This window comes from Haplochromis burtoni, unplaced genomic scaffold, assembly GCF_018398535.1.
Source record: "Haplochromis burtoni strain Fernald_Lab_line unplaced genomic scaffold, NCSU_Asbu1 Contig_18, whole genome shotgun sequence".
NCBI lineage: Eukaryota > Metazoa > Chordata > Actinopteri > Cichliformes > Cichlidae > Haplochromis > Haplochromis burtoni.
Genome location: NW_024582379.1, coordinates 2699822 through 2721943, shown reverse-complemented (window position 1 = coordinate 2721943; position 22122 = coordinate 2699822). Strand labels below are relative to the sequence as shown.

The window sequence follows — 22122 nt, the reverse complement described above, 5'->3', positions numbered from 1 at the left end:
CCAGAATGTAAAGGCCATCATGTCAGATCAATATGTGTGTATGGTGCTGGAGACCTGCAGTGGTTGATTGAACAGCATCACCTTTTTGCCAATAAGTTTGATGCAGACAGAGATCCCATTGCTGTCTACTGCTTGGAGAAATATCTGAGACACAAGGCACTGACTGAGTTAGTTTAGGTGAAGTGTTTATTATCTATTATAAATTAATATTAAAAAACTATAAACCCAACCTAACTATAAACATATTCTTTCAATGTTCATTTTAAATTAACATGCCATTATGTATATTTATATATAAGCAGACTATCATTGCCATTTTACCATGGCATGTGAGAGGTTCATAATCCCAAAAAACTAATTTAAGCATTCCACCTGAGAAAATATTTTAATCCATTTAGTTTATTAGTGCTATTCAAAATTATTTTGGTTTTGGCTGTGATTATAGTTAAGGAAAAAAACTTGCAAGAAAGTTGATTGCAGTCTATGTAGAAAAAAAGGCTGGGTGAATTATTTAATTTCCAGAAAAACTACAGCCTTAAACATAAGTCAAACTCACCACAGTACATGTGACCAAAAATACTCTGAACTATGTGCCTCTGTAGCTTGCATAGGTACAAACAGAAAATATGTACAGTATCGAGATATTCTGTTCAATTACATTCAGTTTTATTTACATAGCATTACCGCAACAGTTGCAATATTAGAAAGACAACCCCCTATGAGCAAGCACTGGCAACACCAGGAAGGAAAAACTCCTTTTTAACAGGAAGAAATAGAAAGATAAGATAAGATAAGATAAGATAACCTTTATTAGTCCGACACGTGGGAAATTTGTTTTGTCACAGAAACAGGCTTAGGGAGGCCTAGCCATCTTCTGTGTTCTGTTAGCACATTCTTTTGTTTGTGTGTGTGTGCGTGTGTGTCACAGTAATTTCAAAGTAAAGGCATGAAACATTTTAGAATTCATTTTAAAATCTTTGTACTGACCTTTAAAGCTCTGAATCGTGATGCTCCTGCCTACATTTCTGATCTTTTAGAACAGCAGCTTATGAACACTGGGCTGATGGTGACTTTTAATTCTTCTTTTAATTCAATGAATTCAAGTTCAATAATAATAAATTCAATAAATGTGAAACATTTATTAAATTATTTATTTATAAATTTATTTCCAATTCTAATTAATTCGTGTCACATCCAACTAATTACTTAATGATGTATTTTAGTTTAATCATTTTGAGCCTAGTCATCATATGCACCTATGCCTAAATGATACCCATGGATCAGGTGTTGTTGTACCCATTTATTTGACACACAACAAACACTTCACCATGCAATGAAAAAAAATAACACACACACAAAAAAACAAAAAACAAAACCCACCTGTCTTGTGGGTATTATGTTTAATACTGTATTGGAAATGATCAACTCAAAGTGTCCTTTGCCATCCTCATTTATATTTCTGCCACTCCTGAGTTCCTCCTGCAGTACCACAGTTCCTCTCTTGGCACCATATGCTTTCTTTCGATCAACACAGACAGTGCCATTCCTTCCGACCTTCTATGTACTTCACCACAACAACTTTATCCCTCTGTATTTACTACAGCTGTTCAGATGATCCTGGTTCTTGAAAATCACTGCCAGCATACTTTCTCTCTATTTCTCAGGCATCTTCTGATATTCTGGTTTAAAAGTCCACTGTCCTCTCGGCAAGGTTATTAAAGTTAAATGACATTTAATTCAATTTTAGCGAAAGGATTTAAATAGGATTTATGCGGATTTATGGTTACAAAAGACTGGACTGGAAACCGATGGTTTGCTGGACCTGTGCACTAGTTTAAGCAGGAAAAGCCTGCTCTGTAATTAGGAGATGACCACGTGGAAGAAATTACTCAAGACCTGGACATGAAGAGCTTGAGACTTGTATTCCCAGGATTTGGAGTGAAAACTCACTTCCTAATAACACAAGGTGTATCAAGGTGGGTGCAAAGCCTTTCTTTGGAAGATGCAAGACTGATATGTGATTGACTGCATGTTCTTCTGACTGACTGCCTTTTCTTGTTTGTAACAAGGCTAATAAATCTGACTGTGGTGGTCTTGGGCCCTGGATTGCAGGCCAGAACTACGACTTCAGCCCACCAGTCTGCTTCAAAAGAAAAATAAATCCTGTGTATCCTACTTTCACTGAGAGTGGTGGTTTTCTACTGGTAACTATTAGGACTCATTTATTACTTGTACTGAGACCATTTTGTTGCCCACTTCTAAACATTACCTGTGCTGATTTCCAAAGTCTTGCCTCTGACATGTTTCCTTCATACAATAATAATAAAAACAAACAAACGCTGAAACTAATAAACTAACCATAGCAAGAAAATTGATTCCAGAAACCAACTGATGATGATTGTCCATTTGAAGCTGAAGAGTCGCGTGATCAGTGACCACTGAAGCTTCATTCGGTGGTCACTGATCACGCGGTTTAAAAGGAAGTGAATGATAGGTGGGATTTATGCTAATTTATGGGGAACCAGTGTTCAACATAATGGAAGACATGGAGCCAGCAAGAAAGAGAAGATGTTCTGGCTCTTCCTAAATAAACAGTCCATAAGCAATTCTACCCCCAGATCTAAAACACACATTAAAAATACACTATAGATATTAAAATGAGTTATAATATGGTAATATATATAGTAGTAATATATTGCTATATAATAATATAATAATATATTATAACACTAACTGTTCCAACATTCATCCTCCCCTGTCTCTTCCAGCTCTTCAGTGTCTTTCCCAAGCACGTTATTTATTAAATCACCAAACATTAGCTACTGTTATTTTCGGTTTGTATTGAAAGCTTTTACTTGTCTCATTTCTTAAGTACTTTCCCTCTGACAATATTCATATGTGAACAGCCACAAGTTTAGTTGTTTTAAAATTCAAACCAATCATTTTAGAGGTCTGGGAGTTTTGTCACCATTCTTTGCTGAATGAAACAAACCACAAGAGGGTGACTCAGGACCTATCCTTTAACAAACCAGGGCCCTTGTAGAACAGTTTTGTAATCTGCAATTTAAAATGTAAACAGTATGATGTCTGGTATTTATTACAAAGTAATTTTTTTTAAAGATTAGATTAAACATTTTAATATGAAAATACATTCAAATTGCAAAATACACACAATGTATAGATCATAGAAAAACATATATTAAGGATCTACAATTTCACAACCCTCCCCCCAGCAATAGCAATGAAAATATTAGTAGTACTCTGTAAACTTTGCTGACATAAAGTGGAAAACTTGGTAACATAACATAATGTTTGGTTGTTGTTAACTGATTTTCTATACACTGATACGAAAAACCAGTTCAGCCAGTTTTACATTGTTAAGAGATTCCCCTTATCTACTGTATAGCGCTGCTTTACATGTACATTACATAAATTCAAATGAATACTATTTTTATTAACAGGAAGATAACATGCTCTTTGATGGACTCATCTACCTCCTTCTCTATATAACAGACAAGCTCCCGCCCTGTTGTGACTCCAAGTTGAAGAAGCAGTTAAAAATGGAGTGGATGGATTGATGGATGGATGGATCAAAAATAAAGGTATAAAATATTTAAGTTTATAATAGAAACAGGTTAGAGTCATACAATCCTTTTGTCCTGTTTTCAGATGTATTTACTGTGCGATGACAGTGGCATTTCTTTATGGTGGAGAGAGGAAACCTCTGGCGCTAAAGCGTATCTTTTCAGAATAAAAGCATGTCATTTCAATTAATAGTTGTATACTTATTCCTGCATGCTAGATAAGTTTCACTCTTGGAGTCAAGTCTGCATGGCAATAATACTGCAGCTGCCCATTCTATAGAAAAAATATTTCTGTTTGCTATAAGCAAACACCTAACACTAACCCTATGTGGTTATTTAACACACTTTTTTGATAGCTACAGAACCTGAAGTGTGGAAAAGGTTTGTCTGTTTAAAACATTTTTACTCTGAAAAAGGCTGACAGGAAGTCTTCAGTTGGCAGGTGTCTCACCTGTAGGCTCCTTTTAGACCTGAAGAACAAAAAGGTGCCAGGCACGCTTGACACATGGGAAAACTTAGAAGGAGTGCTAGAGCAAACTATAAATATAACATAAAAAGGATTGTCTGTGACAAGAAAAATCCCAGGTAGGAAGTATTCCCCATTTTCCTTTTCCTTTTGTATGTTGCCTAAAACTATTGAATTTAAAGTTTAATGTTAGTTGTTGTTCTAAATCCAAGATTTTTCAGTATTGCTCCAGATTAAATTAAATACACTTTTATCAAACTTTTAAAATGGAAATGTTGAATATCAGCTCACAGATTTAGTTTTGAAAATAAACTAAAAGAAGAATTTACATTTAAGTCAACTCAAGGTTAACTTATAGGACATTTTAAACAACTTTAAACAGCCTTAGTTAAACGAAGTGCTTGTACAGGATGTACAAAAATAAACTATACATAACATTAACTAAATCTTCTGCTTTGCAAACCTAAGTGCTCTGACAGGAGTCCAGAGTTTTTGATACTCTTTAAAACAAGTAAAAACATTTTCTAATGTAATCACACCATTTCTTTCCTGTGAAGAGGAGAGCTGCTGCTGATGGCTGATTAGTTCAGATTTAGCCAGTTTACCTCTAATTATGATTGTATATCTCTAAGAAAGTTCACCAGTGCCTGAATAGAAGCATAGGTGTTGATTTGCATAGGTAAATATATCAGTAGTCATCTGCACAGCAATGAAAGCAGATATTATGCCTTTCAGAAACTGACCCCGAGGGAAGCATATAAAAAGAAGCGAATGGGGGAAAAGCTTAGTTTTACAGGCCTATACTAGAAGAAGAAAGAAGAGAAAAGAAAGAAGAAATTATGAACACTTTTATCTACAAATAGTAGAAAACATTTAAAAAACCAAAATGTTTATCTGAAATAGATTACGTGGCATATCTTTTTCCTCTGAGTCATTTCTGGTTGCAGAAATGTTAGTAAAATAGTGAATAGAATGTAGTTGCACAACAAAGTTTAGCATTTTTGCTATTTTGTGTTACAAAATTCAAAAAGGATATGTTAGGTGAAAATAAAACATACAGTTCTATTTAATACTTCACAAATGCTCGAAAAAGGGAAAGAAAGCTGCTCACTGACTTTCTGTAGGAAAAACATCTTAGAGCTCATATTTTGCTCCCACACAAAACACAAACAACTTTTAAAAAGCTAAAATACATTTTTTTTTATTGTTGTAAGTTGAAGTGTATTTCATTTGGATGTTATCTATCTTAATTTCATCTCTTCGTTCCAGGTTGTCATAATGGATGGACTGATCTGCCCCTTATCATAAATTCATGAAAGGAACTTATCAACATATTAGCAAACATTAATCATTATATTTATTTTATGATTTCATAATGTCTGTCTGACATTTTTTGCAGCTCTCACACACTTTAATATTGTTGTATTTCAGATTCTCCTCTTATTGTAAATAATGTGGTTTCTAAAACGAGGCTGGTGGCTACAATTATTACAGTTCATCGCTGTACTGGGATCACTATGGACGCTTTCCCTACTTATTCCACTGAAAAGAGGTAGACGTCCTGCCTACATCCTCAGGTATCAATGGCTAGAGTACACCAATATTGATGAGAGCCCAGAGAAAGTTTGCAACTGCTCAGCGATCCTGCAGGGAGAGAAGGAGGCATTGCTGAAAGCAAAATTACTGACCATCACCAAAGACTTCCAGAAGATTATTCAGATCCCTGATGAGTATTATATTAACGCAACCCAAAACTGCAGGTTTGTTGCTCTAAATGGGAGCTTTCTGTAACTCTTTAACTCTTAGTCATGATTTAAATACATGGCCTTCCAAAACAACATTACTTCTTCAAAACTGTGAATTTACAGGAAATTCCAAACAAGCAGGAAATACATAACATTCCCATTAAGCAAGGAAGAAGAGGAGTTTCCGCTAGCTTACTCAATGGTTGTACATCACAAGGTATGTTTTTTCTCTAATTTTGAAGTGGTCAAATTGGGAATTGATAAAATTCATAATGCTTAACATCTTTATTAGATTACAATATATATATTATTATATATATATATAGTATATATTATATATATATAATATATATATATACTATATATATATATATATATATATATATATATATAATTATATATTATATATTATATATATATGTATATATGCAACTTGAATAACAGATTCACCCAATCGGATTAAACTGTTTATTTTTCACACTGGTGATCTTGGTGTTTTATAATTTCATATTATAATGGATATGTCACATTTCTGCTTTAGTTTTGATCATTCATTAAATAACCGTTAAAGTGCTCAATAAACCAACCAGGCAAAAACATTTCTCAAAGAGAACTAAAGTGTTTTATCTTTAGGTGCAGAACTTTGAGCGACTACTGCGAGCTATCTACGCACCTCAAAATATTTATTGTGTCCATGTGGACAAAAAAGCACCGGCCTCAGTCTTTATTGCCATCAATGCCATTACTTCCTGTTTCCCAAATGTGTTCATGGTCAGCAAGACTGTGGATGTGGTCTACGCTGGATGGACACGTGTACAGGCTGATCTTAACTGCATGGCTGATCTCTATAACACCAGTACAAACTGGAAATACTTCATCAACCTCTGTGGTCAGGATTTCCCTCTAAAAACTAACTTGGAAATTGTGCAAGCTTTGCGTTCACTGAAAGGAGGTAACAGTTTGGAGTCGGAAGAAATGCCTCAAGGAAAGAAGAGGAGGGTGATGAATGTTTACCAAGTAGTTGATGGACAAATCCAGGTACTTCTTTTGGATATTTTTTATAATGTATGATGTAGCTATTATCAATTCTCTTTGCTATTCTAAAAACCTTCAACTCAGACTGACTCCCCATCATGTTAACTTTTCAATTGTCCCAGCCAATAGGAAAAACAAAGGATCCAGCTCCCTTCAATCTCCCTATACTATCAGGAAATGCCTACATTGTGGTCAACCGAGGTTATATTCGCAGTGTGTTGGAAGACAAGCGAATACAGGCCCTCATTGAGTGGGCCAAAGACACCTACAGTCCTGATGAGTTTCTGTGGGCAACAATACAACGAATGCCTGGTGTTCCAGGCTCAACATGGCCCAACCGTAAATTTGACATGACAGACATTAATGCAATTGCACGGATGGTGAAGTGGCAGTGGCACGAGGGGTCAGAGGATTCTCTGCAAGCAGTATACCCAGAATGTAAAGGCCACCATGTCAGATCAATATGTGTGTATGGTGCTGGAGACCTGCAGTGGTTGATTGAACAGCATCACCTTTTTGCCAATAAGTTTGATGCAGACAGAGATCCCATTGCTATCTACTGCTTGGAGAAATATCTGAGACACAAGGCACTGACTGAGTTAGTTTAGGTGAAGTGTTAATTATCTATTATAAATGACAATTCTATTAGATACTAAAACTATGAACACATTCTCGGATAGCATTGGATCATAATTGTCATGTGGAGATAGATGTGTTATGAAAGTTGAGGATGTACGTAAAATATTAATTTCATTATAGGTTTTTTTTAAAACTCTGCACGTCTTTTAATGTTTATTAAAAATTTAATTACAATTAACTATATTTATATTTCAGCAGACAAACGTTACTAATCTAGCATGGCGTGTGAAAGTTTCATAACCCAATGGAAAAACTCCTTGTGGCTTGCATAGATACAAATACGAAATATTATTAGTTTCGAAATATTCTGTAAATTCAATTTTATTTACATGACCTTAAATCACAATAACGGTTGCCAATATTATAGAAACAACCCCAACAATCAGATGACAGCCTAAGAGTGAGCTCATGGCAACATTTTTAACAGGAAGAAACAGCCTTAGGAAGGGGTGGCCAACAGCTACGTCTGATTAGGGTGTGAAAGGAAGGAGACAGAGACAGAGATTGAGAATGAATACCATGTATGCCATAAAGAAAGATGTACAAATAAATAAAAGTGATATGATCTAACCTAACTCTCTAAATAATAGACACAGTAAGAATAACTGTCTTGCATTCATGCATGCATACACACACACACACACACACACGCACGCACATATGTTCAGTACTAGCACACTTCCCTGATTTTGGGTGTGCGTGTCAGAGTAATTTCAAACTAAAAGCATTACAAACAACTTCTGTTACAGAACAATACAACTCTGCTACTTTATTCTTACAGTGACATAAGGGGTGACAACACTGTAAACACTTAATATAAATATTGACTGAGGGTTAGGGAGTGCAACATAATGTGAAACATTGCTGTATATGAGTGACCCACACCTTCATAATTTCAGCTGGTGTCGTCAAAGTATTTGGATGTTCAAACACAAATGTAAGACAGAACACAAGAATTAATATAACAAAAAACATCACCAAATAACATACTGAATTTATTTTGTTTTTTAATTTCTGTATTACATGTATAAAGACAAATACTTCATCTATATTGAATTTTAATTAGTAAGTGGCATCAGGCAGATTGCTGACATAATTTAATTTAAAAATTATTCAATAAATTTCTTTAAACTAAATTACATCTCCTGTAACCTTACTGTGCCTTCTGCTCATTTTTGTTGTTTTTTAGATGGGATGGTGGTACTACTCAAGAGCATCACTGTGGCTTTTGAAAATGCGCTATTATAATAACCCAGAGTTAATTATCAATACATATTTGTTGTTAACACATGTTTGGTACAAGCCAATAACAAGACAATCTGAGCTGCATGGTTGAAATAAAAGATGAAGTAAAAGAAAACAAACGTGGAACATAATCAAGTGCTGAGAGTACTGTATTACAGTATAAAGCGTTTTCCTTCAGCACACCACAGTCTCTGCAACACAACCATAGTATTACTGTATATTCAACACGCTCAGATCTGAATTGGATTTTTCTATTTTTTTCTCTTCAGGGAGAAAAGAAGAAAGGCAGCAGCCAAATAACTTACAACACAGCTGAGGTCCCCTTGTGAGAGGGAAATAAAGAAGGAAAAGAAATGAATGAGACTTATTCACAGTAAAACATTGTCGCATGGGTGTGACTTATTTACAGACTGTTTGACTTAAACTGATTTTCACCATGTCAAAGAAATATTTGGTGAATGAGATGTCAAATTCAAAACTTTGAAAAAAGTACGTTTTATATAGCAGGTCAGCAATAAATATGACATTTAATCAAAATACAGAAGGCTAATCTGTTGTGTTTGGATGTTGTATAGTCTGGAAAGGTTATGTAAAGCTGTTTAACATTACCATTAAATATCTTGGGTTCTACTATTACATCATCATCATCATCATCATTACAGATGAACTACTTCTCATGTTGGCATCCTGTTTGACTGGAACAAACACATTTTCTTTTTCCTCCTCCTCCTCCTTCTTCTTCTTCTTCTTCTTCTTCTTCTTCTTCTTCTTCTTCTAATGTGGACAAACATTTCCTGGTTTGAAATGGGAGCAGCTTTACTCTATTAAATGGAAGCAGTGGAATACTTACATATCACTTACTTTGGTGCTCTTTCCTGCAATTCTGTGTGGAGAGCAAAAGTAAGTGAGGCACTATACTGTCAGTAGATGTGGGAAAAAAACAGGATTAATTGACAAAAAGAAAAACAAGGTGAGAATTCAAGATCAAAGCAAGGTACTGCAGTACATGGGGTGTAACAGTTTTTCTAAAATGAGTCAATATTTGACACTTAAACAAGAGAATAGATAAGAAGTGGTGTTATGCGGTCTTTTACAGAAAGGCAAGCAGAGACGACAATATGCACACTAACAAACACTCCTTCATCCTTCATTTCCCTGTTTAACAAGATAACATTTTTAAAACAAGCCATTTTTGCTGTCTGTCTGTACTCTACGTGGACGTCTTTACTTTCCTGCACTCCTTCCTGCATGAAGAATGCTACAATAATATTACTACACCTCACCACACATAAAATTTTCAATTTAATTGCACATAAAATTTAGTGGCTGTCCTGTGAGGACCATATATCTATTGAAAAATTGTTGTTCATCAGCTCAGAAACACAGGCCTACATCTTGATTTTCAAAGAACATTAAAATATATGAAACCTTTTTTAAATCAGCTAAATCATCAAGTCCATTTGTTCACTTTATTAGTTTCGTTTGCAGTTATTTCATTAATATAATTCATTAATCATTTTATTTAAACCTAACATTGATATTATGAGGCGCACACATAATAGCATTGTGTGGTTTTTCTAAAAATGTTTTCTGTTATATTAATTATGTTTCTCTTTCTCTGAGTTACCTGGTTTGGGACGGTGGCTGTTTCCTGTCTAGGGCAAAAGGCGTGGCTGAGGATGAGAACAAAATGCCTGCTCAGCAGGACCGACCATGTTCTATCGGAAACAGGGTTTTTTTTTAGGTTTACTTATGTTGTTCTGTGCTTAGTATTAGTTTGTGTTTTTGTTTCCCCCTTTTGTGTGTAAATGGTTTGGCCAAACCACTATAAACCTACCCTCCTGTGTCTTTGTAATTAGTTTAGTTTGTGAGTTAAGTTGTCTCCACTTTGTTTGTTTAAGTTTCTGGAAGTTACTTTTTGTAGAGTTATATTTAGTTGACCTCTTTTATGGGCCCGCTAATTATGTTTTTGAATTTTGCCTTTTGAACTTTTTTAAGGGTTAAAATAAAGAAAACCAATTTTGAAGATATTTTTTCCTGTACCTTCTATGCCTTGGCTGCTTGGTCCTCACGGTGACATGTTATAAAAATATTAATAAGAACAAATGTGGAGTTTGGCAAAACAATTAATTTAACTTCTTACGTTCAGATATCCTCTTAGATGTTAATCCTAAAGTGCTCCTGAGCCTGCACCTCTTCAACTTGCCTGTTTTATTAGACCGGGCATATTCACAGCTGACGTCCTCTCTCCATCATTGTCAATGTTTGTTGTGCTGATAACTAAAGAAGTTATTGACAACTTTTTCAAGCTACATCTTCTTTGCATGATACTGGCCAAATATCGATAGCATCGATACCAACACTATTATCAGTATCTAACTGACACTAACGCAATTGTATTGATACTTTGTTTCTGTTCTCAAATTCTAGTATGTATCCAATTGAACTGTGTTAAATACATTTTATTATAATTTTTATTTAAAAAATACACCTCAAATTTGCACATTGAAAATTTTCTGAACCTTTTTCTGTTGACTGTCACGTTGATTCATTATAACCTATAGCACTTTTAAATGGTAAATGGAAGGTTCTTATATAGCGCTTTTCTACTCTGAGCATTCAAAGCGCTTTATACAGCTAATTCTTTCACCCAATCACACCCAATCACTCATTTTTCTAAACTTTTAAGTGCTCCCTATCTAACATTCATACACATTCACACTGGAGGCATTGGAGAGCAACATCGGGTTAGTATTCTTCCAAAGGATATCTGGAATGCAGACTGTAACAGACTGGGATCAAAACTTCCAGTTAGTAGCTGACCTGCTCTACCACCTGAGCTACAGCCACCCCTAAACCTTTAACCGTTTTAAACAACAGATGCTGACAAGTCCTTTAAAGAGAAGCACATTTACATTCCAGGTCTCCAAAAAAAAAATTGTACAATGTAATCACACCACTGTCTTTTGGTGGTCATTAAAATGTGTTCAGAATTTGGCAAATGCAAGATGATTCAGCTCACAAATCACATTGCTCTGCCCAAAATAAGATCCATTATAGGTTAAAAGTATCAGTACATACTGCCCTTAATTTACTTGGTGTTAAAGCCCTGTTGTTTTTTTGTTGTTTTTTTTACAATACAATTGCAACTTGTCAGCACAAGCTTGACTGCTACCACTTGCAGATGTCTCCACACCCATTCAATCCAGGTTCAGTGGTGCTCAGGTGTGATAAGATGGGACAGTTTTTGACCATATTTCGCAAAGCTCTGTCCTCCACTCTACTGTCAGACCTGCGGTTTATCCACAATGCGCATGCAAAAACCACCAGAGAAAAGCTGCTTAAAAGGGAGATGGACACACCCTCAAAACAAATAAGCTCAGTTTTCAGCGACATCCAACTACGACCACATGGCAGCAATGTAAAGGATGGATCCACATGTTAATTGACGGGAGATTTACGATAGCGCTGTCTGAGAAGAAAGGAAAGAGATCGCTTTACTTTAAGGTCAACGGTAAGACAGTCAAATGTCAGTGAAAGGTTAAAAAGCATAAGAAAATTAATGAAGGCTTTTCAGAGAGATTTAGACAAAACCAAAGAGTATTTTCAATATCTAAGGAGAATGAGTGTACAATTTTCAGATACTATTCATCTGTAGATATTTTTATACCTTTTTTAAAGACTCATCATGCCAAGATATGCCTGTGAAATGGTGGGATTGTTGGGATTTTTTTTAAGGTTCAGCTAGAGAAACTGGAGCAAATTATGTGTCACCGTTGAGTCATTGTTAACTGGTTTTCTGTGCATTCACACAAAAGATCCAAACTAGTCCAACTAGTCTAGTGTTACATCATATTTACATTGCATTTTGATGTACTGTGCTCACACACACACACACACGCACACACACACACACACACACACACACACACCACACACAACACACACACACACACACACACACACACACACACACACACACACACATATAATTATCATTGCTGTCACTGTTGAGTCGTCGTTAACTGGTTTTCTGTACATTCATACGAGAAATCATTACTGGTTTTTCTTGCACCAGTCTGCGGATTACGTGTGTGTTCTTTGTTGTCGTTTGTGGTGGGTGTGTTGTGTGGTGCGGTCTGTGTCTGTGTAGTGTGTGTGTGTGTGCGTGTGCGTGTGTGTTGGTGTGTGTGTGTGAAAGGAAGTGGCATGGAGAAGAGAACCATGTGATTGAGCGACGTATCTTTTTTTAAAGTAAGAGCATGTTATTTCTGTCAGGTGCAGTATACTTATTCCTGCTATGTCAGCTAGATAAGTTTTACTCTTGGTGTTAAGGCTGCGGGGAAATAGCACTGTAATTGCCTGAGTACGTTAAATGCATTTCTGTCTGCTATAAGGTCTCTGTGGTATATATTTGTTTAACACATTCTTGTGATGACTACAAATCCTGAAGTACGAAACAAATATGTCTGTTAAAAGAGATACCAGTTTAACTGAAGGACTAAAAAGTTGTCCTGTAGGTTTGATGCATCAGATAACTTAACCCTTGTGTGGTGTTCGTATTTTTGTTACTCAGCCAGTGTTCATGGGTCTGGTGGACCCGCTAGAGTTTTGGCTTTCCAAATTAACACTATCAAACAATTTTATGTTAAATTACTCAACAGATGTTTACTTCATCCCAATTACAAGACATATGAACAGCAAACATGGTTAATTTTTTCCCTTTACCTTTGTTAGATCACATTTATGAATTAATGTGCTTCTCGTTTTTCTTTTATATAAAATGTTATAAATAAATCAGTTATAATCAAGTGGAGTGAGTGGAAAGACACAACACATTTACACGTGAAAAAATAATTAATTGTTTAATTTTTCTTTTGAAAAACACTGAACACGGGTCTCACAGACCCGAACACCATACAAGGGTTAAAAGAAATGCCAGAGCACAAAACATCCCAGACAGGAGATAATCACTTTTACTTTCAATTTCAAAAAAGGTGGTTCCTGTTTTAGATTCCAGATTTTAATATTTTCACAACTGCTTTTAACTTTTATGCTGGTTCTTTGGTGAGATGAAGTTGACTGACTTCCTACCTGTAACTGGGAAACCGTTGACATTTTGTGATCCCAAATTAAAAATTTAGTTAGCCTTTTTTACTTTCATTTGTGATGATGATGGTGAATATTAATATTATCATGATCATTATTATTATGTCTCATGTTATCATTTATATTTATTAAGTGTTTATCAACTTATGACAAACAATGTTAAATAATATCTAGGACCAAGGTCAAACCGAACCTTTGAGATTGTTTTAAAGTTCTTCTTCTCTTTTGTTTCATTTGATCGTTAACTCTAGTTTTCTTGCTTTTTAGCTTGTATTTAAATGGTTATTTGAAATTAAATGAACTACATTAATATATAAGCAGACTACCATTGCTAATCCAGCTTAACATGGTGATAATTTAATAACCTAAAGGTAAAAAATGCAAAAGTTTAGTTTTACAGAGAAATTGATTTTGGAAACAGCAGGCAGGGGAAATTATTCAATTTCCAGCAACTCTATGGCCACAAACATAAAGCGTAACCTACCTTATTACATTAACTTGACCAAATGTTTTCTGAACTCTTTGCTCATGTGGCTTGCATAAATAAAAACAGGAAATGTGTACAGTTTAAAGATATTCTGTTCTACTCAGTTAAATGTTATTTATGTATTTACTGTATATAGCACCAAGCACTTGGATATGGAGGACCACAAGAGTCACACGCATCAAAATACAGAATTGTGTGCTTAAATAATGAATTGAAAGATAAAATACGCAATTTAAATTCATTTATTCAAACATTATTAAAGTAAATTATTATCTGATAATTTAATTTAAATAAAAGCACTACTTAAAAATCAATATTTCAAAATGAATTATTAATCCATTAATAAATAATCAAAAATGAATTTCACAAAAAAAATAATGAAAGTGTCAATAAAAATTTCACAAACATTTTTGAATTCCAAACTAAAAAACTGATTCTATAAATCTTTTTTAAAACACAAAAAAAGAGAAATAAGTAAGTAGATTCAAAAACCAAAGATTTATTTTTGACATTGTTAGGAATAAAATGATTAAACAAAGCTGTTTTTTAAATGATTTTTTGCATACACATTGCTATGTGCTCATGAAAGAGTTGGCACTCCATGCAATAGGGGTCAAAAACTTTGATTTTGCACTACGACTGAATTGAATTATCGTGATTGACATGTAGAAGTGCAGAAGGTTTTGTAAACATGCTAACATATCATAACTGGTTAAAATCAGGATGATATTTTCTGGGCCAAGGGAGTCCAAACAGAATGTCCCAAACTTGGAAAATAAGTAGAAAATAGCAGGCTTAGAATTGCTAGATAATATTAATAATCAAGGCTAGGTGAGGGAGGTGTTTTATCCTGGAGGAGACGATCTGGGAGACGCCAGGACCGTCACATCACTCCTCAGAAGAAAGATAGAAAGTCATAACAACACTTGTTTTTGTCAGAGTATGTATCACCCACTCTGAGAAGCATCCTTTTTGCGAAGCAGATTGCTGATTTCACATCGCGGTCCAGCGCTTTAACTTGTACTTTCAACTGCTGAAGCAAATTAAATCTTTTAAACAACAGACGTTCTCCTGTACTTCCTTAAGAAAAAAATTCCACTCCTTATATGAAAATCCATTTCCTTTTCCTGTTAGCTCACGGATTAGCTATTATATTAACAAATTATTCGTTTTTTGGATTAACTGGGATAGCTAACGCATTAACTATTGGATTAGCTATCTCATTTCCAAAATCCCCAAAGCAATGCAAATTATCCATGCCGTGCAATTTAAGGATTGGTTGGGCAGACAAAGGCTGGCTGCCTGGATTTTCATATATTGCTGTTTTTGCTCATAGCTTTGCACTGCTAAGAAGTGTGTGTGCTTGCCCAAAGGCCATTCAGCCTCAGGATTTACACTCTGCTCGACATGGATATTGTGAAGAGAAAATTATTAGAAGGCAAAGAAACTCAAACTCAAGATATCTTTTTCATGCATACATGGACGATCCCCCCTCATCGCCCAATCCATCCTGCAGCAACGTGTGCAGGACAGATGTGACACAGAGGAAAGACCGCCCAGGGCTTTCAGAGCTTTCTTTATTTATACTTAAGCAAGTTTTCAAGGAAGTAGGAGTGGTGTGTTCAGAATATAAAACATTTCCATAAAAGGAGAGACTGTTCGCTTGTCAGCTGAAACAGGAGATAACTTGGTATGTATAGAAATTCAGACATTCCCATAAAAGGAGAGAGAGAGAGAGCGCTAGTTTGTCTGTTAAAACAGGAGGAAGGGTTGTATGTCACCGCATTCCTCTACACATATGGCTTCAATCTCTCTTCCTGTGTTGGTTCCAATTCACAAGCTCTTCTTCCTTTAAATGAAGCTACAAATAAACATAACACAAACTAAAAAATCTTATATCAGATATGTAAAGAATGAAGGGACCTTGCAGTGAAATAGAGAGCTGAACCTCTGAGTGTGCGCCTCTGGACTCAGCCTGACCACCTCTTAACAGGTAACCTAAGACCTCTCATCCAAGAAGGTTCTTCAGTTCTGAGAGCCAAGGTGACACAAGGTTAAAGGTCGCCTACAAGTTCTGCAAAGATGAAAGGCACAAGTTGTCAAAGCTCCCAAGCTTCTCAGAAAAGTCACTAGACCACAAATGAACATTTTTGAAGGACAACAAACTGTACTACAGGTGCTTAAAGGTGGGCCACAAGTTTGCCTAAGTTTCCTGTTTTACTTTGAAGTCAGTGTTTCAGGTTATTGTATCATGTTTTAAATTTAAAGTTTTATGTTGGTTCTTGTCTGGAGGTGGACGTGGTGGACATGGTGACCATGCTGGTCTCTCCGGCTCGCTGAGCTCCTGCTCAGGCAGCGCGGACTCCTCCAGCTCACTGAGCTCCTCTGTGGGCGGGGCGGGCTCCTCCGGCTTGCTGAGCTCCTCCGCGGGTGGTGCGAGCTCCTCCAGCTCGCTGAGCTCCTGCTCAGGCAGCGCGGACTCCTCCGGCTCGCGGACGGGCTCCTCCGGCTCGCTGAGGTCCTGCTCGGGTGGCGCGAGCTCCTCCGGCTTGCTGAGCTCCTCCAGCTCAGGCTGAGCAGGTCTGGGTGGCGCCGTAGCCGCAGGTGGTGGAGCAAAGAGTGGTGTGGAGACCTCAGACTGAGGCGATGCCAGCTGCACTAATGGCTGGTTTACAGAAGCGTCTGCGGCATCACCGTCCACTGTAAACAAAGAAACAGATGGTGTGAGAAATGAAAAAGTGTCCCCATTACTCACCACAGCTGGCAGTAGAGCTGTCTGGGGATCCGACTGTGGTGAGAGGCGCTGGCGGCATGAACGTCGTTTCCATGTAGACGACTGGGCCGGTGAGCAGCCTAATTCGGAGAGTGGAGGTGGAGGGTTGAGAGCAGGAAGTCCATGAAGTCCCAACCATGGGTTGAGACAGTCAACCAGCCAGGGAAATTTTAAAAACGTCTCCTGCAGCTGCCTCTCCACGGCGAGACGTGACGCAAGACTTCCCCGGGCTTCTCCCACCACAAATCATATAGTCTGTAAACTTTGTTCATTACCTCCCTCCTGAGCCTCTCCTCAGAGTCCGCAGAGCCCATGTTTGGCTGGATCATTCTGTCACGGTTGACGCTGGCCAACCATGGGGATGTGAGGAAGGAGGACCCAGGTGGGGAGCTCTGAATATCAACAATGCGATTATTTACAGTGAAATGGAAAATAACAATAAATCCTCAGTGCTTTCCCAGATGTATTCATTAAGCACGTGGTCGATTGTGTCCAACTTCCTGATGTACTCATGGATGTTCGTTGTCTCATCCTGGACAGTGATTCTGACTCTCACTAATCCTTGGCCTCCTTCCTTTTCACTTAGGATACAGTTTCAGGGTGCTGGATTTGCATGGTCAGGAGATTCCTTGTCTTGATGTCAATGATCTGTTATCTAATGGGTTATCTGATGTTGATTTCCTGATTCTTCTTCTTTCCATCTAGCTGACTAGGAACTTGCCTCACCCTCTGCAGGTATTTGGAGGCTGTGGCTTACAGAATGTCTTCAGTTTGGTCTTCTGTAACCAGTTTAGCTCAAGGAATAAAACGTGCCCCGAAGATTTGATGTATCAGAAACCTTAAAAGGAATGCCATAGATAACTATGAGAATAGAAAAAAGGATTTGCTCTGCCAATGAAAGATCCCAGGTAGGAAATAATCTCTTTTTCTCTTGATTAAGTTAGGAAAGGTACAAAACAAACTACAGAACTCAGTGGTTGTGCAAAGCAGTTATTACGCAATGTATGCCTGTAGTATAATGAAGTTACATGAATTTTACCTAACAGAATGTTTCATTTAAAAACAACGGCTTTTGCTTTATTTTGCCTAAAACTATTCAATTTAAAGTTTTATGTTGGTACTTGTTCTGAACTTTAGACGTAAGAAGTTTCACAGGCCTATACTTAAATTTCTTTTTGAAATATTCCATATATCATGTTTTTTCACTACTATCCTCATGTCATCTCTTGGTTCCAGGTTCAGTAACAGATGCACTGATCAGCATAACTCCATGAAAGGAAATTGTCTACATATCATAAAACATTAATCATTACTATTTTATAGTGCCAGAGGTTACCATAAAATAAATATAGAACATTTTTAGCAGCTCTCACACACTTTAATATTATTGTACTTGAGATTCTCCCATTACGTAAAAAAAATGTTTCCAAAACGAGGCTGGCAGCTATGGTTATTGCATTTCATTGCTGTACTGGGATCACTATGGATGCTTTCCCTACTTATTCCACTGAAAAGAGGTAGACGTCCTGCCTACATCCTCAGGTATCAATGGCTAGAGTACACCAATATTGATGAGAGCCCAGAGAAAGTTTGCAACTGCTCAGCGATCCTGCAGGGAGAGAAGGAGGCATTGCTGAAAGCAAAATTACTGACCATCACCAAAGACTTTCAGAAAATTATTCAGATCCCTGATGAGTATTATATCAATGCAACCAAAGACTGCAGGTTTGTAGTTTTAAATCACAGGTTTTAGTAATTACTCAACTCTTAATCACGATTTACAGATATGGACTTTAAAACCAACATTGCGTCTTGAAAACTGTGAATTTACAGGAAATTCAAAATAACCAGGAAATACATAACATTCCCGTTAAGCAAGGAAGAACAGGACTTTCTTCTGGCTTACTCTATGGTTGTACATCACAAGGTAAGCATGTTATATAATTTACTGCAACATTTAGCAGTAGGTCTAAATATGTAAAGTTCTAAGTGATTAAATGTACAGTGCATGGTGTACAGTACAGGGAGCATGGTGTGAGCTTGATCTTTTGAAATTTCTTATCACAAAATTACTGTTTTAGGTATGATGGATATCTCACATTGGTACTTTAGTTTTGACCGTTTGTTAAATAACCATGAAAGTGCTCATTTGAACATTTTTTACCAAAAACATTTAGGAAGCCAATTAAATTGTTCTTATCTTTAGGTGCAAAACTTTGAACGACTACTGCGAGCTATCTACGCACCTCAAAATATTTATTGTGTCCATGTGGACAAAAAAGCACCGGCCTCAGTCTTTATTGCCATCAATGCCATTACTTCCTGTTTCCCAAATGTGTTCATGGTCAGCAAGCCTGTGGATGTGGTCTACGCTGGATGGACACGTGTACAGGCTGATCTTAACTGCATGGCTGATCTCTATAACACCAGTACAAACTGGAAATACTTCATCAACCTCTGTGGTCAGGATTTCCCTCTAAAAACTAACTTGGAAATTGTGCAAGCTTTGCGTTCACTGAAAGGAGGTAACAGTTTGGAGTCGGAAGAAATGCCTCAAGGAAAGAAGAGGAGGGTGATGAATGTTTACCAAGTAATTGATGGACAAATCCAGGTACTTCTTTTGGATATTTTTTTCATAATGTATCATGTTGCCATTGATCAATTTACTTTGCTATTGTAAAAAAACATTGTTTCAGACTTACTTACGATCATTTTAATTGTCCCAGCAAACAGGAAAAACAAAGGATCCAACTCCCTTCAATCTCCCTATACTATCAGGAAATGCCTACATTGTGGTCAACCGAGGTTATATTCACAGTGTGTTGGAAGACGAGCGAATACAGGCCCTCATTGAGTGGGCCAAAGACACCTACAGTCCTGATGAGTTTCTGTGGGCAACAATACAACGAATGTCTGGTGTTCCAGGCTCAACATGGCCCAACCGTAAATTTGACATGACAGACATGAATGCAATTGCACGGATGGTGAAGTGGCAGGGGCACGAGGGGTCAGAGGGTTCTCTGCAAGCAGTATACCCAGAATGTAAAGGCCATCATGTCAGATCAATATGCGTGTATGGTGCTGGAGACCTGCAGTGGTTGATTGAACAGCATCACCTTTTTGCCAATAAGTTTGATGCAGACAGAGATCCCATTGCTATCTATTGCTTAGAGAAATATCTGAGACACAAGGCACTGACTGAGTTGGATTAGTTGGAGAGTTAATCATCCACCATGAAAGACAATTCAAATGGATAACCAAAAGTATAAACACATTCTTGGATAGTGTTGGATCATAACTTCATGTGGACCTAGATGTGTTATAAAAGTTGTGGAGTCTGAATTTGTACGACAGTTACTAAATGTAGCAGTGTTGTCACGCCTTTTGATTTAAGTTTTGTGATAGTGCTTTGCTTAGTCAACTGAACTCCCACCTGTAACTGGGAAACCATTTAGTTAGCTTTTTTTAATTTTCATTTGTGACAATGATGATGATGATTATTATTATGTCACATGTTATCATTTGTATTTCTTAAGTGTTTATCAAATTGCAGTTGTGTCAAACAGTGTAAAATAACATCTAGGAGATGGGTCACACCAAGCCTGTAGGGGTTATTCTTTTTTAAAGTTCTTCTTCTTTTTCATTCTATTTTATCATTTACTATCAGTTTTTCGGCAGTTTAAGCTTGTAATTAAATGGCTATTTAAAATTATATTAAGTACATTAATATTTACATAGACTATCATTGCTAATCTAGCATGGCATGTGATAATTTCATAACCCAAGGGTAGAAAATGTAAAACTTTAGTGTTTGGCTGTGTACTATAGAAAATAGATAGAGAACCTACAGGTAAATTGATTGTGGAAACAGCAGTCTGGGAGAATGATTCAATGTCCTGATTCAATGTCCAACAAAATGGCCCCAAACAACCCATGTAGGTCTGGATTTGGAGTCACACTCAAAATTAAGGTGGAAAAACACACTACAGGCTGATCCAACTTTGATGTAATGTCCTTAAAACAAGTCAAAATGAGGCTCAGTAGTGTGAGTGGCCTCCACATGCCTATATGATCACCCTACAACACCTGGGCATGCTCTTGATGAGGTGGCGGATGGTCTCCTGAGGGATCTCCTCCCAGACCTGGGCTAAAACATCCACCAACTCCTGGACAGTCTGTCATGCAATGTGGTATTGGTGGATGGAGCAAGACATGAAGTCCCAGTTGTGCTGAATTGGACTCAGGTTTGGGGAACGGGCAGGCCAATCCATAGCATCAATGCCTTCGTCTTGCAGGAACTGCTGACACACTCCAACCACATGAGGTCTAGCACTGTCTTGCATTAGGAGGAACCCAGGGCCAACTGCACCAGCATATGGTCTCACAAGGGGTCTGAGGAGCTCATCTCGGTACCTAATGGCAGTCAGGCTACCTCTGGCGAGCACATGGAGGGCTGTGCGGCCTCCACCCGAAGAAATGCCACCCCACACCATTACTGACCTACTGCCAAGCCGGTCATGCTGGAGGATGTTGCAGGCATCAGAACATTCTTCAAAGCATCTCCAGACTCTGTCACGTCTGTCACATGTGCTCAGTCTGAACCTGCTTTCATCTATGAAGAGCACAGGGCACCAGTGGCGAATTTGTCAATCTTGGTGTTGTCTGGCAAATACCAAACATCCTGCACAGTGTTGGGCCGTAAGCACAACTCCACCTGTGTATGTTGAGCCGTCATGACACCCTCATGGAGTCTGTTTCTGACTGTTTGGACAGACAAATGCACATCTGTGGCCTGCTGGAGGTCATTTTACAGGGCTCTGGCAGTGCTCCTCTTGTTCCTCCTTGCACAAAGGTGAAGGTAGCGGTCCTACTGCTGTTTTGTTGCCCTCCCCCACGTCTCCTGATGTACTGGCCTGTATCCTTGTAGCGCCTCCATGCTCTGAACACTAGGCTGACAGCAACACGTTCTCACTCCCAAAGCATAACATTTTACGCTAGGTGACAAATCGTCAACATATTACGTTTTCGGCTACCCACCA

General features: G+C 37.4%; 2 protein-coding genes across 7 annotated transcripts in view; both read left to right on the top strand.

Moving 5' to 3' along the window:
* Positions 1-8569, top strand: part of LOC121811877 (beta-1,3-galactosyl-O-glycosyl-glycoprotein beta-1,6-N-acetylglucosaminyltransferase-like) — a 10800-nt gene extending 2231 nt beyond the window's left edge. The window contains exons 1-5 of one of the 4 annotated variants that reach the window (XM_042218366.1): positions 3493-3602; positions 5482-5810; positions 5919-6012; positions 6429-6833; positions 6953-8567. In XM_042218366.1, coding sequence (XP_042074300.1) covers positions 5503-5810; positions 5919-6012; positions 6429-6833; positions 6953-7438 — 1293 coding nt within the window. In that variant the 5' untranslated portion in view covers positions 3493-3602; positions 5482-5502 and the 3' untranslated portion in view covers positions 7439-8567. Of the gene's footprint in view, positions 1-3492; positions 3603-4009; positions 4170-5319; positions 5811-5918; positions 6013-6428; positions 6834-6952 lie in introns of those variants that run through there. The other 3 variants (XM_042218367.1, XM_042218365.1, XM_042218368.1) reach the window with 3 other exon arrangements.
* Positions 8570-12060: 3491 nt separating this feature from the next.
* Positions 12061-22116, top strand: LOC102314409 (beta-1,3-galactosyl-O-glycosyl-glycoprotein beta-1,6-N-acetylglucosaminyltransferase). 3 transcript variants are annotated; one of them, XM_042218364.1, is made up of 6 exons: positions 12061-12228; positions 17819-17991; positions 18320-18808; positions 18917-19010; positions 19290-19694; positions 19810-22116. In XM_042218364.1, exons 3-6 carry the CDS (start codon positions 18504-18506, stop codon positions 20293-20295), a joined length of 1290 nt encoding a protein of 429 aa, XP_042074298.1. In that variant the 5' UTR covers positions 12061-12228; positions 17819-17991; positions 18320-18503; the 3' UTR covers positions 20296-22116. The 3 variants fall into 3 exon arrangements, with proteins under 3 accessions (XP_042074298.1, XP_042074296.1, XP_042074297.1); XM_042218362.1 differs by having other exon boundaries at positions 17789-17991; XM_042218363.1 differs by lacking the exon at positions 12061-12228 and adding an exon at positions 12908-12968 and having other exon boundaries at positions 17789-17991.
* Positions 22117-22122: the final 6 nt, after the last annotated feature.

Coding starts and splice junctions, on each gene's coding strand:
- LOC102314409 (XM_042218364.1), top strand. CDS start 18,504: ATGTTTCCAAAACGAGGCTGGCAGCTATGGTTATTGCATTTCATTGCT. Junction 18,809..18,916: donor AATGCAACCAAAGACTGCAG/GTTTGTAGTTTT, acceptor GTGAATTTACAG/GAAATTCAAAATAACCAGGA. Junction 19,011..19,289: donor CTATGGTTGTACATCACAAG/GTAAGCATGTTA, acceptor TCTTATCTTTAG/GTGCAAAACTTTGAACGACT.